Source organism: Melitaea cinxia, chromosome 27 (assembly GCF_905220565.1).
Source record: "Melitaea cinxia chromosome 27, ilMelCinx1.1, whole genome shotgun sequence".
NCBI lineage: Eukaryota > Metazoa > Arthropoda > Insecta > Lepidoptera > Nymphalidae > Melitaea > Melitaea cinxia.
This window is the reverse complement of record NC_059420.1, coordinates 5,369,898-5,385,170: the sequence shown is the minus strand read 5'-3', so window position 1 is coordinate 5,385,170 and position 15,273 is coordinate 5,369,898. Positions and strand designations below refer to the sequence as shown.

The 15,273-nt window shown below is 48.7% G+C and overlaps 2 protein-coding genes across 2 annotated transcripts; both read right to left on the bottom strand.

The window, feature by feature from the left end:
- Positions 1 to 314: 314 nt before the first annotated feature.
- On the bottom strand, positions 315 to 1,450 carry LOC123666683 (histone H2A). Its single transcript, XM_045600749.1, has one exon. It carries the CDS (start codon positions 1,106 to 1,108, stop codon positions 734 to 736), a length of 375 nt encoding a protein of 124 aa, XP_045456705.1. The 5' UTR covers positions 1,109 to 1,450; the 3' UTR covers positions 315 to 733.
- A 402-nt stretch (positions 1,451 to 1,852) lies between these two features.
- On the bottom strand, positions 1,853 to 3,402 carry LOC123666682 (histone H1B-like). The gene has a single exon (XM_045600748.1). It carries the CDS (start codon positions 3,325 to 3,327, stop codon positions 2,536 to 2,538), a length of 792 nt encoding a protein of 263 aa, XP_045456704.1. The 5' UTR covers positions 3,328 to 3,402; the 3' UTR covers positions 1,853 to 2,535.
- Between the last annotated feature and the right edge of the window lie 11,871 nt (positions 3,403 to 15,273).

Here is a 15,273-nt window from a genome sequence, read left to right as displayed (position 1 = left end):
CGCACGGTGGGGATAGCGACCGATAAACAAGCAAAAGCCCCCCCCCCCCGCACATCGACGTATGAAAAAAAATAATAAATAAAAATAATAATTAAGATTAGAGTACATCTTAATCATTATTATGTGTTGATATGTATGTATTTTATGACGCTGTTACAAATTTCATAACTATGCAAGCTTTTTTTTTTTTTTTTTTTTTATTATTCCTAATATCATCTTTTAAATTAAAAAAAAAAAAAAATTCTCGTTTCACAGTATTAGTAATTACAATAATATTACTCCTCCGAAACGGCTGGATTTTTATGAAATTTTGTTTGCATATCTTATATTTATTGTCTGAGAATCGGCCAACGTTTATTTTTCATACCCCTAATTTATATTGGGTTTAATAAGATTTATAGCATATTTATACGCTATTGTTCGAGTGATATAACATTTAATTCGTAAGAAAATTAAGGCGTGTGTGCTGTGTGTATTATTCTATGTTTGCACGAGAAGGTTTTACGTGCTGCTAAAGAAATAATGAAATAAATAATGACGTCGTCGTTACGTAAGAAACGTAGACAAAAAATTAATAATTTTTTATCGTATTTAGAAGAGATTTGTGGCCCTGAAAAGGGCCGTTTGATTTTCATAGATGTCAATTATCTCGTAGTTAATAGTTTCGCAACGAAAGAGTGACACGACGTAACGAACTATTAGCACGACGATACAGACACAGTTTAATAAATAATTAAGCCTTCTTCTCGGTCTTCTTCGGTAAGAGGACCGCTTGGATGTTCGGGAGGACACCGCCTTGTGCGATGGTGACGCCCGACAGGAGCTTGTTCAATTCCTCGTCGTTACGGATCGCCAGCTGAAGATGTCTCGGTATGATTCTGGTCTTCTTGTTGTCGCGGGCAGCGTTTCCGGCCAACTCGAGAACTTCGGCGGCGAGATATTCCATGACGGCGGCTAGGTAGACGGGAGCGCCGGCACCGACGCGTTCGGCGTAATTTCCCTTCCTCAGCAGTCTGTGTATACGACCGACCGGAAACTGAAGACCGGCGCGGTTCGAACGAGACTTTGCCTTTCCCTTCACTTTACCGCCTTTACCGCGTCCCGACATGCCGATGATATAATTTAATCGAAATAAAATACAAATAAAAGCACACTAAAAACCGATGCAGAACAGTGACGAAAGCGTCCAGTCCGGTGCGGTTGTAGCGAGAGAATTAAATTTTTTAAAACTACTCTGTCGGCTATATATAGAAATCGCCGTTTCGTCGGCGGGTAGGGATACTATAGAGTCGGAAAAAGAGACGGAACACGGCCGGCATTTATCGGTATGTATCGGTTTAATGAAACGGGGATATTAGTTACGCGAATTGTGTAAATTATTGTTGTGATAAAAGAAAATTAATAGTAATAATAATAATATATAATAAATAAATATATAATTATGTAAAAGAATGAGGGTATTACTTCAATTTTTTTTTAACCGACTTCAAAAAAAGAAGGTGTTTTTTTTTTTTTTTTTTTTTTTTTTTATTTAATATCAATTTAATCGAAAACCGATGTTTATCACGTGGTCACATTAAAATTTCATCGAGATCTGATTACAACTTTTGGAGTAATCTTTGATAATGCGAATTTACTCGATTTCGAATGTTTTCGTCTATATTCGTTAGTCGTCGATATTATTAATCGATGTCGTTTTTTTTTTTTTTTTTTTTTTTTTTTCGTTTGCCGCCAAATACAATGTCATTTTCATTTAATATACGGCAGTGACGAACGAATCTGTGATGATGCAACGACGTGTTTATTCATGATTTATTATTATTCTATACAAGTGACAAATAATAGACAGCAATTATAACTAATATTGTAAGTGATAAATGCTTTAATTAGTTGTTCTATTGTTACTGTTGTTGTTTACTTTCAATGATAATGAACGTTTGCGGATATTCTATTGTCGTAAATTGTATGATATTATCATTTTATTTTATTTTTTACTTATAGATATGTAGTAGTAACGCGAAAAAGCTTTGTTTGTATACTCGTAGCGTCTGTGTATGTGTTTATAGTATGAGATTTTTTTTTTTCTATTATTTGTTTATTTATTTTATAAATACGATTGTATGGTACACCTATTAATATATTGCGACTCTTTTTGTATATTGACGTCATATGATCGTTTGAAACGTCGCGTAGATACGTAAAAATTTACGATTGCTTTGGGAAGTTTTTGTTAGCCCTGAAAAGGGCTTTTTAGTGTGCGATTAACGCGCCGCACTCGCTTGTATCGACACCCGACTTAGTCGTCTTATTATTCTTCTTCTTCTTTTTCTTTTTCTTTTTCTTCAACATCGTCGTAGTCGTCGCAGCGACATCGCGCCAACGGACGGACGCTGCGGCCGACGGCACGATGACGACGATTACCATGATGGTGATGATGGCAACGAAACGACGACACGCCGAGCGACACCGCGAGGGCGTCGTGAGACGCGTGAAGTTGTTATTGTTGTTGTTTTAACACTTTCGTACGTCACCGGCTTACTTCTTGGCGGCGGCCGCTTTCTTAGCTGCCGCTTTCGACTTGGGCGTCGCTGCGGCTGCCTTCTTCGGTTTAGGAGCTTTTGGCTTCTTAGTGGGCGGTTTGGCACTCTTCTTCGCCTTCGACGCGGCGCCGGCCTTCGCCTTAGAAGGCGTCGCGGCGACGGCCGCCTTCTTCGGCGCCGGCTTCTTCTTAGCGGCGGCGGCTTTTTTGTCCTTAGTCGCTGCCTTCGGTTTGGACTTCGACGGCGATGACGCCGCACCGGCGGAGGCCGCGGCGGCCGCAGCGGCGGCGGCGGCAGCGGCGGCGGCGGCCTTCTTCGCGCCTCCCTTGCCTGCGGCCGAAGCGGACGAGGCTTTCTTCGATTTACCGGACGCGGCCGAAGACGAGGCGCCCTTGCCGCCCGATGCTCCGCCGCCGCTGCCGCCGGCCGGTTTCTTCGATGCGGACGATTTCGATTCGAGCTTAAACGAGCCGGAAGCGCCCTTGCCCTTCGTCTGTATGAGAGCTCCCGATTCCACGGCGCTCTTCAGATACTTCCTGATGAACGGAGCCAGCTTTTCCGAATCGACTTTGTATTGAGCGGCGATATATTTTTTGATCGCTTGCAGAGAGGAACCGCTGCGCTCTTTCAACTCTTTTATCGCGCTGTTTACCATTTCGGATGTCTTAGGGTGTGTGGGCTTAGCCTTCGGCTTCTTGGCGGCGCCGCCCGCGGCGGCCGAAGCCTTAGGCTTCTTCGCCGGGGTCGCGGGTGCTGGGGCTTCGGTCGCTACTGCTGTATCGGCCATTTTTTGTTGTTATTATTATTTTTTTTCTTTTTCAATTAAAACACGCACGAACAAACTGTCACACGGATAGAACACGTGTGTGTGCGGGTCTTCCTGACAGGCCCGAAGGTCTGTCCGGGTACGGGCCTCGAGGTTACCCTCTTTACCCGGGCTTTCTTCTCCGGGGCTTCGCCTCCGGGGTCATATCCTTTCGGCCCTATTGGGCCAGGGTCGCAATGCCCTTGGGGTCATCGTCTCATTTAGGTACATCGTCTCATTTAGGTCTCTACTATATCGGGATGTCCTCCCCCGCGTCGCTCGGATCGTCGCCACCACTGTCCGCGCTGGGTCGGCTCGGCGGTGGTTGCAGGAGCTCGGCGGTGGTCGATAGAACAAGACTCTATTGTGTGTGTGCGGGTCTTCCTGACAGGCCCGAAGGTCTGTCCGGGTACGGGCCTCGAGGTTACCCTCTTTACCCGGGCTTTCTTCTCCGGGGCTTCGCCTCCGGGGTCATATCATTTCGGCTCTATTGGGCCAGGGTCACAGTGCCCTTAGGGTCTTCCTCTTATTTAGGGTGTCTCATCTTGGATAGGTCTCTCCTTGATATTGGTCTTCTATGTTATAGTGATGGGATGTCCTCCCCCGCGTCGTCCAAATCGTCGCCACCGCTGTCCGCGCTGGGTCGGCTCGGCGGTAGTTGCAGGAGCTCGCGTGGTAGAGGACGCCCTTCTGGCGGTCTCGCATGTAGGGGTGCGATCCCGTGGAGGTGTACGCACGCGCCATTGTCCGCGCGAGCAAACATGGCGCGCGCCAGTCGGCGCACGTACTCCTCCACGGTGGGCGTCCTGGTATCTCTATGGAGTACATCATTCTTGACGTACCACGGAGCTCCTGTGATCAGGCGCAGGCAACGGTTCTGCTGGACTTGCAATCTTCTGGCCTGGTGCGCCGAGCAGAGAGCGTACCAGGCCGGGGCCGCATACGTCAGGCGCGAGCGGACGTAGGCACCGTAGACCATCAGTTTGGTTCTGAGGGGTAGTCTTGATGACCAGACGGAATGGAGTTTCGACCGGGCTGCCGCTGCATGGCTCACCGCACGATTGACGGTGGGAACCATGCGCAGCCTCCGGTCGATGTCGACCCCCAGATACCTAACTGAGGTCCTCCACTCTACGTCCTGGCCTCGGAGTTTCAGCTGACGCAGTGGCCTGGAGCCGCCGGTGAGTAGAGCGGCCGTCTTCCCAACGTTGACGGCCATCCTCCACCTGTCCAGCCACTCCGGTAGCAAGTCCAGCAGACGCTGCATTCTGTTGGTGGCGACGATCTGGTGATATGACGATGCAAAGAACGCGCTGTCGTCCGCATACAGGGCCAACAGCACGTCCTCCTCCCCCTCACGCAAGTGATTGCGGAGGGTGGGGATGTCGTCCGTGTACGCCGCGTAGAGCCGCGGCGACAGACAGCTGCCTTGGGGTACTCCAGCTCGGATGGGGCGTGGCTGGGAATCCACCCCGTCCACCGAGACGAAGAAGCTCCGACCTTCCAGAAACGACGCTACCACTCGCACATACGCGGGCTCATAGACTCTATTGAGAACTTTTTTACAGAAACGGACGAACTGTTACGCGGCACCTCCAGGTAGTCTTTTAGAATAGACACACAACTGGTTAAATATTGATAAAATTTATTTAATAGTCCAAACACTTACAGTACTGTCCCTAGAAACACCTCACTTTCCTTTTCTGTATAAAAAATATATATATAGTGACGCGCTGGATGGTAAACGGCAACTCACTCGACCGTATGGAAAATGAAATATTTAAAGTAATTAAAATAGCGGCGTCAGCACTATCCGCGAATTAAACCTAGGCATAACATCTCCCCCCTTTTGATGGAGCTTTATCTTTAAAGATGAAGCGGAATTGAGACGCGACTAAAATCGAAAAGGTCGGAAAGGAAAATGAGCGTTTTACAATTTTTACCAAAATATTAATTAATTGGAATTAAAAAATATAAAATTTATCATTAAACAATAAGAGAGCTGCTTAGCTAAAATTTTAACAATGTTAATATTATCATCAATAATTAAGAATTTGACGTTTTATCATAAAATTATAATAATGTGATAATTATAATAATAAGTTTGTTTCAGAAAATTCATCCATATGTGTTAGTAACATTTTAACTTATATGACTAATGTTAGTCTATTCTACACACAAACAATTCTTAAAGAAAATATAAATTTAATAAAATTCACAAAAATCATAAAATTTATAAAATTAATTATTAATTAAATTTAGAAAATATAAATTTAATAAAATTGCCAAAATTCATAAATAAAAAATCATAACAAACTTTTATAAGTATCTAAGTGTGTTTATCTTAGAGTTAAGATTATTATTTATTATAAGAATTAGTATAAGAATTAGTATAATAAATAGTGTAAGAGATAGTACATTGATAATCTAAAGACATTAGTTTAATATTTAGAATTAGTATAAAAAACATTTATTTAGAATTTGGATACATTACGATTTGAGAGTTTCATTACAATTAACAGTTAATTTAAATGGTTTAGATTGAACAAAGATCCACTTATTATTACTAAGCGTTTGCCAAATATCGACATTACTATACAAAAGTTTATGATTACATTCAGGTGACATTGATAGGACTACTTCTGTTAACAATTTACTTTCACAACAAGGATTACTTATACTCGAATAAATGCTGAGCATAGGGCATATAGAATACTCATCGTTTATCAACTTACAATTGTTTAAGTTATCTAACAAGACGTAACTGAGCTTATCATCTGTTACTGCAATATAAGCTTTAGTCGGTTGAATTAAAGAAAACGTGTTAGCATTTTTATCGTGTGGAGTCGGTAAAGGAATATTTTTGTAAACAATGTATTTCTCTGGGTATATTAATGGTATTTCTAATATAAAAATAATCTTTTTGTTATAATAGAAACATGTTAGCTTTGATACATCGATTATTGTGTTAATGTTTTCAAGTGATAGAGCTACAGGAAAAACTGTACGCTTATCAATAAAATTACTATGAATCTTTAATTCATTATACAAGTAAAAAGGGCTCAAAACTGAAGGGTGTAAAATATTTGCTTTTGAAAATAAAATGGAATTAAGGATTACGTCTAAGGAATTAGAAATTGTTATCAGGGAGCTTTCAATTAGATTGATAAGACTATTTATTCGCGTTACGTAGTATAAGTTATCATTTTGCTTTGTAACTTGAGAAAGAATATCATTTAGTATAGTTATATGGGAATTTAATTTAATTTCGTTTTAGTTTAGTCTTCGAATAGTAGAATTAAAAGTATTTAAGCTTGACTTTACGATTGTGCTGGCTTTATTTATGTTAGAATGCGTGATTGCGTGCATTGGTATAGAATGATTGAGATTTTTTTATGAGATTTAAGAGACTTATTATTATAAGATTCAGTGAGACTCAGCGGCTGGGACTGAGATGCATTTAATTTATGAGATTCAGTGAGACTCAGCGGCTAGGACTGAGATGCATTTAATTTATGAGATTCAGTGAGACTCAGCGGCTAGGACTGAGATGCATTTAATTTATGAGATTCAGTGAGACTCAGCGGCTAGGACTGAGATGCATTTAATTTATGAGATTCAGTGAGACTCAGCGGCTAGGACTGAGATGCATTTAATTTATGAGATTCAGTGAGACTCAGCGGCTAGGACTGAGATGCATTTAATTTATGAGATTCAGTGAGACTCAGCGGCTGGGACTGAGATGCATTTAATTTATGAGATTCAATGAGACTCAGCGGCTAGGACTGAGATGCATTTAATTTATGAGATTCAGTGAGACTCAGCGGCTGGGACTGAGATGCATTTAATTTATGAGATTCAATGAGACTCAGCGGCTAGGACTGAGATGCATTTAATTTATAAGAATAGGAATAGTATTCGAAATGATATGACTCAGGCCTACCTCGCGGGGAGGCTGAGATGATAGAGAATCGAAAATGGAGTTTATGCCGTTTATAGCCGACGATTTCGACTGGCACGAGGCCGAAATCGGATTTTGTTTAAATCGTTTTCGTTAAAACAATTATTACATCGATCAATATTATCACAATGGTGCACGAGTGAATCGTTATTCGGTGCACGTGAACCCGTTTCGTCGCATTGTGCAATCTGAGAAGAATCGGGTTGCAGTATGCGGCGGCTATTGTTATATTCGCGTTTGCGACATTCGTTTATAACATGACCCCTGTTTTTACAATAAACACAATATTTATTATTATAATTAGAATTAAGTTTATAAGGTCGACTTAAAATTGGAGGATTTTGTAGATGAAATGTTTTTTGAAAATTGTTAGATTTAGTAAAATTAGGTTTTTGGTTTTTAAAACAAACAGAGGTCTTATGACCTGATCTGTGGCAAATTGAACAATATTTAGAAGGTTGTTGAGAAATTTTGGTTAGGTTTAAAAGCTTTTCTTCCTCAATAGCAAGTGTGATAGCCTCAGATAGTGTCTTGGGATTGCGACAGCGTACAATTTGCGATAAATTTGAATTAATCCCTAATAAAAAAGTATTCAATGCCAAATCCTCCATAGCAGCTAACCTTCCTATTAACTCATTTGAGTTTTCGCAGCTGTAATGTATATCAGATAGTAATCGTGTTATACAAGACTCAATTCTTAATGAATATTGCGTGACATCTTCTGTTGAATTTTGCTTACAATTCTGTAGATCAATTAAAAGATGCGTGGAATGCTTTTTCTCACCAAACGTGACTTTTAAAAATGATTTTATTTCGGACCATTTATTAAATGTTTTAAGACAGCAAGCCATTTGTGCCTTGCCTTCAAGCTGTGATATAATGTATTTACAAAGCACATTCTGCTGGTCAGCGGTTGCGAGAGAAATAGCATTTTCGCAGTTTGTGAGAAAAGCTGGCAAAGATTCGCGATCACCATTATAAGGTTTTATAAATTTGGTAAGAACAGATAGAGTTATCTTCTCAGCCATTTTCGGTTTTGAGAACTTTAAAGATGGATCTGAATAATTGCTGTCGGAATCAGAGCGAGCTTCCTCAATTACAGTCTTTTCCTTTTTAGGAGGCATTCAATTAAAAATAACAGTAATTTTAGTAAAAATGTAAATAGATTTTTGTAGAAGTTGTATATACGTGACTCTATAAATATACTAAGCTTGTTACTAAATTTAAGGTTTATAAAAAAAAAGGTTAAGAGATATTAATCTTCTGGGAAAGAATCACTGATCACTAGCACTTATTCACTTTTAGGCTTTTAGTAAAATAGAAAACTCACAATGAAACAGCAAGCGCGATCATATCTGCTGGGAAGCGTGACACGTGTTGATGACGTTGCGGGGCCGGAACTCGGACACGTGGTGGCTCTGTGAGTCGTATTGCAGCTAACGCGTCACGTTGCAATATAGCGACGTGTATGTAAAATGTAGATGATGGTATGGTTGCCTGGTGAGGGTTCTTCTGCTGGGACGCAGTCTCAGCAGCGTGGGGCTGTAGATCTGCTAGAAGTTCCGTGTGTTTGGTGGACCTGCCTCGGCTCGTGGGGCCTGAGACGTATACCTGATGTAGGCACGGCGACGTGGGGCCTGTGACCTTGTGTAATGTCTAATGACGTACCTGGGTGCCAGGGTTCGGATGTCAGGGTTTTATACAGAAAACCACTTACGACATCCCGCTTCTGACACCAATTTTTACGCGGCACCTCCAGGTAGTCTTTTAGAATAGACACACAACTGGTTAAATATTGATAAAATTTATTTAATAGTCCAAACACTTACAGTACTGTCCCTAGAAACACCTCACTTTCCTTTTCTGTATAAAAAATATATATATAGTGACGCGCTGGATGGTAAACGGCAACTCACTCGACCGTATGGAAAATGAAATATTTAAAGTAATTAAAATAGCGGCGTCAGCACTATCCGCGAATTAAACCTAGGCATAACAGAACGAACGAACGATGGCTCTTCCTGACAGGCCTGCGGGCCTGTCCGGGTACGGGCTTTTAGGCATAAGCCTCTCCACCCGGGCTGTCATCACCGAGGGACTACGCCCTCGGGATCTGTGTTTTGACCCGGTGGGTCAGGGCCATACCTACTGAGTAGGCTATGGCCTGTTAGAAGTTAAGGTCGGCAAGTCTAATCTGTTGGAGTTCGAGGGGACACCACGGTTGCAACCCGGGTGTCCTAGCCGTCGTCGTAGTCGTCACTTTCGTCGCCACCGACATCGGCGCTGGGAACCGGCGGTGACAGCAGGAGCTCACGAGGCAGGGGACGTCCGTCTGGCGGTCTCGCGTGAAGCGGTGCGATACCGTGGAGGTGTGTGCACGCGCTCCTGTCCGCGCGGGCGAACATGGCGCGTGCGAGGCGACGCACATACTCCTCCACGGTGGGCGTCCTGGTATCTCTGTGTATGACGTCGTCCCTGACGTACCTCGGAGCTCCTACTATCAAACGTAGGCACCGGTTCTGCTGGACCTGAAGCCGTCTGGCCTGGCTCGCCGAGCAGAGGGCGTACCAAGCCGGGGCCGCATACGTTAATCGCGAGCGGACGTAGGCTCCGTAGACCTTCAGTTTGGATCTTGTCGGTAATCTAGAGGTGAAGACCGAGTGGAGCTTCGACCGGGCCGCCGCTGCATGGATGACCGCCTGGTTGACGGTCGGAATCATGCGCAGCCTCCGGTCGATGTGGACCCCCAGATACCTCACTGAGGTCTTCCACTCTACGCCCTGGCCTCGGAGAGTAAGCTGGCGCCACGGCTTGTACCCGCCGGTAAGTAGAGCGGCCGTCTTCCCAACGTTGACGGCCATCCTCCACTTGTCCAGCCACTCGGGGAGCAGATCCAGCAGACGTTGGATCTTGTTGGTGGCGACGAAGTGATGATACGACGACGCGAAGTAGGCGCTGTCGTCCGCATACAGCGCCAACATCACGTCGTCCTCGAACTCCATTAGATGGTCCTTGAGCGTCGGGATGTCGTCCGTGTACACCGCGTATAGGCGCGGCGACAGACAGCTGCCCTGGGGTACTCCAGCCCGGATGGGGCGCGGTTGGGAATCCACGCCTTCCACCGAGACGTAGAAGCTACGGCCTTCCAGGAACGACGCCACTACTCGCACAAGCGCGGGCGGCGTCGTCGTACCGATCACCTTGGCCAGGAGCCCGGCGTGCCATACACGATCGAAGGCCTTCTCCATATCGAGAAAGACCCCGACCGTGCAGTGCCGGTTGTTCAACTCACTGGCCAGGTGACCGAGGACTCTCGCCAGCTGGAGCGTCGTCGAGTGGCCGCCGCGAAACCCGAACTGTTCCTCGCGCAAGGGGAGGTGTGGCGCGAGTCTTCGCAGCAGCAGACGCTCGAACAGCTTGGCGATGTGCGAGAGTAGCGTGATCGGCCGGTAGCTTCCAGGGAGGCGGCGGTCCTTCCCGGGCTTGGGGAGGACGATTACCTTCCCTGTTTTCCACGCCTCGGGGAAGTGTCCCGACTGGAGTATCCCATTGAAGAGTCTCGTGAGCGCTGCGAGACACCCGACAGGCAGCTGCATCAGCGCGGCGTTGGTGATCCCGTCGGCGCCTGGCGCCTTCCGCTGAGGCAGGCGGAGGATCGCCCTCCGTAGCTCGGACAGGGTGATGAGCTCGTCACCCCGGAGCATCGGAGTGGGCGCCGATAGGAATCGGTCCACTTGGTCACGGACTGCCGCGTGATGACGGACGACATCCTCGCTCTCGGTGTTGGCCGGATTCGGGGTAAATTGACCCTCCATGTACTCTGCCAGGATCTCCGCTCTCTCCTTGGCAGAGTATACCCTTTTACCCGCTCGGTCCATGAGTGGGTAGATGGGTGTGTCCGCTCCGGTTAACTTTTTGCAGAGGCTGTACCGGCTGGTCTCTCGCTCAGTCGCTCGATCGACGGCGGCCTCCCAGTTGTCGTCGTCGAGAGCAACGAGCGCGCGCCTTACCTCCTCTGCAAGCCGATTCAGGTCACGCTTTACTCTCGGGCAGCGAGTGCGCGCCCAGAGCTTTCGAAGCTGACGCTTCCTCCGCATCTTCTCGCGGAGTGAGCTCGGAAGTCGGTCCAGTTTTTGTTGTTATTATTATTATTTTTCTTTTTCAATTAAAACACGCACGAACAAACTGTCACACGGATAGAACACGACTCTATTGAGAACTTTTTTACAGAAACGGACGAACGAACGAACGATGGCTCTTCCTGACAGGCCTGCGGGCCTGTCCGGGTACGGGCTTTTAGGCATAAGCCTCTCCACCCGGGCTGTCATCACCGAGGGACTACGCCCTCGGGATCTGTGTTTTGACCCGGTGGGTCAGGGCCATACCTACTGAGTAGGCTATGGCCTGTTAGAAGTTAAGGTCGGCAAGTCTAATCTGTTGGAGTTCGAGGGGACACCACGGTTGCAACCCGGGTGTCCTAGCCGTCGTCGTAGTCGTCACTTTCGTCGCCACCGACATCGGCGCTGGGAACCGGCGGTGACAGCAGGAGCTCACGAGGCAGGGGACGTCCGTCTGGCGGTCTCGCGTGAAGCGGTGCGATACCGTGGAGGTGTGTGCACGCGCTCCTGTCTGCGCGGGCGAACATGGCGCGTGCGAGGCGACGCACATACTCCTCCACGGTGGGCGTCCTGGTATCTCTGTGTATGACGTCGTCCCTGACGTACCTCGGAGCTCCTACTATCAAACGTAGGCACCGGTTCTGCTGGACCTGAAGCCGTCTGGCCTGGCTCGCCGAGCAGAGGGCGTACCAAGCCGGGGCCGCATACGTTAATCGCGAGCGGACGTAGGCTCCGTAGACCTTCAGTTTGGATCTTGTCGGTAATCTAGAGGTGAAGACCGAGTGGAGCTTCGACCGGGCCGCCGCTGCATGGATGACCGCCTGGTTGACGGTCGGAATCATGCGCAGCCTCCGGTCGATGTGGACCCCCAGATACCTCACTGAGGTCTTCCACTCTACGCCCTGGCCTCGGAGAGTAAGCTGGCGCCACGGCTTGTACCCGCCGGTAAGTAGAGCGGCCGTCTTCCCAACGTTGACGGCCATCCTCCACTTGTCCAGCCACTCGGGGAGCAGATCCAGCAGACGTTGGATCTTGTTGGTGGCGACGAAGTGATGATACGACGACGCGAAGTAGGCGCTGTCGTCCGCATACAGCGCCAACATCACGTCGTCCTCGAACTCCATTAGATGGTCCTTGAGCGTCGGGATGTCGTCCGTGTACACCGCGTATAGGCGCGGCGACAGACAGCTGCCCTGGGGTACTCCAGCCCGGATGGGGCGCGGTTGGGAATCCACGCCTTCCACCGAGACGTAGAAGCTACGGCCTTCCAGGAACGACGCCACTACTCGCACAAGCGCGGGCGGCGTCGTCGTACCGATCACCTTGGCCAGGAGCCCGGCGTGCCATACACGATCGAAGGCCTTCTCCATATCGAGAAAGACCCCGACCGTGCAGTGCCGGTTGTTCAACTCACTGGCCAGGTGACCGAGGACTCTCGCCAGCTGGAGCGTCGTCGAGTGGCCGCCGCGAAACCCGAACTGTTCCTCGCGCAAGGGGAGGTGTGGCGCGAGTCTTCGCAGCAGCAGACGCTCGAACAGCTTGGCGATGTGCGAGAGTAGCGTGATCGGCCGGTAGCTTCCAGGGAGGCGGCGGTCCTTCCCGGGCTTGGGGAGGACGATTACCTTCCCTGTTTTCCACGCCTCGGGGAAGTGTCCCGACTGGAGTATCCCATTGAAGAGTCTCGTGAGCGCTGCGAGACACCCGACAGGCAGCTGCATCAGCGCGGCGTTGAAAGAAACGGACCGAACGAACGAACGATGGCTCTTCCTGACAGGCCTGCGGGCCTGTCCGGGTACGGGCTTTTAGGCATAAGCCTCTCCACCCGGGCTGTCATCACCGAGGGACTACGCCCTCGGGATCTGTGTTTTGACCCGGTGGGTCAGGGCCATACCTACTATATAAGTAGGCTATGGCCTGTTAGAAGTTGAAGTCGGCAAGTCTAATCTGGTTGGAGTTCGAGGGGACACCACGGTTGCATCCCGGGTGTCCTAGCCGTCGTCGTAGTCGTCTCTTTCGTCGCCACCGACATCGGTGCTGGGAACCGGCGGTGACAGCAGGAGCTCACGAGGCAGGGGACGTCCGTCTGGCGGTCTCGCGTGAAGCGGTGCGATACCGTGGAGGTGTGTGCACGCGCTCCTGTCCGCGCGGGCGAACATGGCGCGTGCGAGGCGACGCACATACTCCTCCACGGTGGGCGTCTTGGTGTCTCTGTGTATGACGTCGTCCCTGACGTACCTCGGAGCTCCTACTATCAAACGTAGGCACCGGTTCTGCTGGACCTGAAGCCGTCTGGCCTGGCTCGCCGAGCAGAGGGCGTACCAAGCCGGGGCCGCATACGTTAAACGCGAGCGGACGTAGGCTCCGTAGACCTTCAGTTTGGATCTTGTCGGTAATCTAGAGGTGAAGACCGAGTGGAGCTTCGACCGGGCCGCCGCTGCATGGATGACCGCCTGGTTGACGGTCGGAATCATGCGCAGCCTCCGGTCGATGTGGACCCCCAGATACCTCACTGAGGTCTTCCACTCTACGCCCTGGCCTCGGAGAGTAAGCTGGCGCCACGGCTTGTACCCGCCGGTAAGTAGAGCGGCCGTCTTCCCAACGTTGACGGCCATTCTCCACTTATCCAGCCACTCGGGGAGCAGGTCCAGCAGACGTTGGATCTTGTTGGTGGCGACGAAGTGATGATACGACGACGCGAAGTAGGCGCTGTCGTCCGCATACAGCGCCAACATCACGTCGTCCTCGAACTCCATTAGGTGGTCCTTGAGCGTCGGGATGTCGTCCGTGTACACCGCGTATAGGCGCGGCGACAGACAGCTGCCCTGGGGTACTCCAGCCCGGATGGGGCGCGGTTGGGAATCCACGCCTTCCACCGAGACGTAGAAGCTACGGCCTTCCAGGAACGACGCCACTACTCGCACGAGCGCGGGCGGCGTCGTCGTACCGATCACCTTGGCCAGGAGCCCGGCGTGCCATACACGATCGAAGGCCTTCTCCATGTCGAGAAAGACCCCGACCGTGCAGTGCCGGTTGTTCAACTCACTGGCCAGGTGACCGAGGACTCTCGCCAGCTGGAGCGTCGTCGAGTGGCCGCCGCGAAACCCGAACTGTTCCTCGCGCAAGGGGAGGTGTGGCGCGAGTCTTCGCAGCAGCAGACGCTCGAACAGCTTGGCGATGTGCGAGAGTAGCGTGATCGGCCGGTAGCTTCCAGGGAGGCGGCGGTCCTTCCCGGGCTTGGGGAGGACGATTACCTTCCCTGTTTTCCACGCCTCGGGGAAGTGTCCCGACTGGAGTATCCCATTGAAGAGTCTCGTGAGCGCTGCGAGACACCCGACAGGCAGCTGCATCAACGCGGCGTTGGTGATCCCGTCGGCGCCTGGCGCCTTCCGCTGAGGCAGGCGGAGGATCGCCCTCCGTAGCTCGGACAGGGTGAAAGAAACGGACGTGTGGACGGACAGAGGTCGCTAGTAGTTCGAAGAGTATCGGCAATACCGTAAGGAGAGCCGCTACGTCGCTAGACAATTTCTCGTACGAACGCTGAAAACTTTTCACTAACAGGTATCTTTTTAAATACGATATTTTCATATTTTATTATGTACGTTTAAAGATCGATAGCACCGAGCGATACCTCGTAAGCCTGTCCGTCGGATGAGAGTCTAACTCGCCTAATAGCTCGCTCGTAGCGAATGATATCGACGTTTAATTTCGATATAGTTCAACGCGTGTACCTCGAGTCCCGTTTAAAAGTTATTTTATTCTATTAAAAAACGATTAATATATTCCGATCGATCGACGGATCGAAAGCTAAGATACCTTATTAATAATCTAAAAACGCACATCGCGTATACG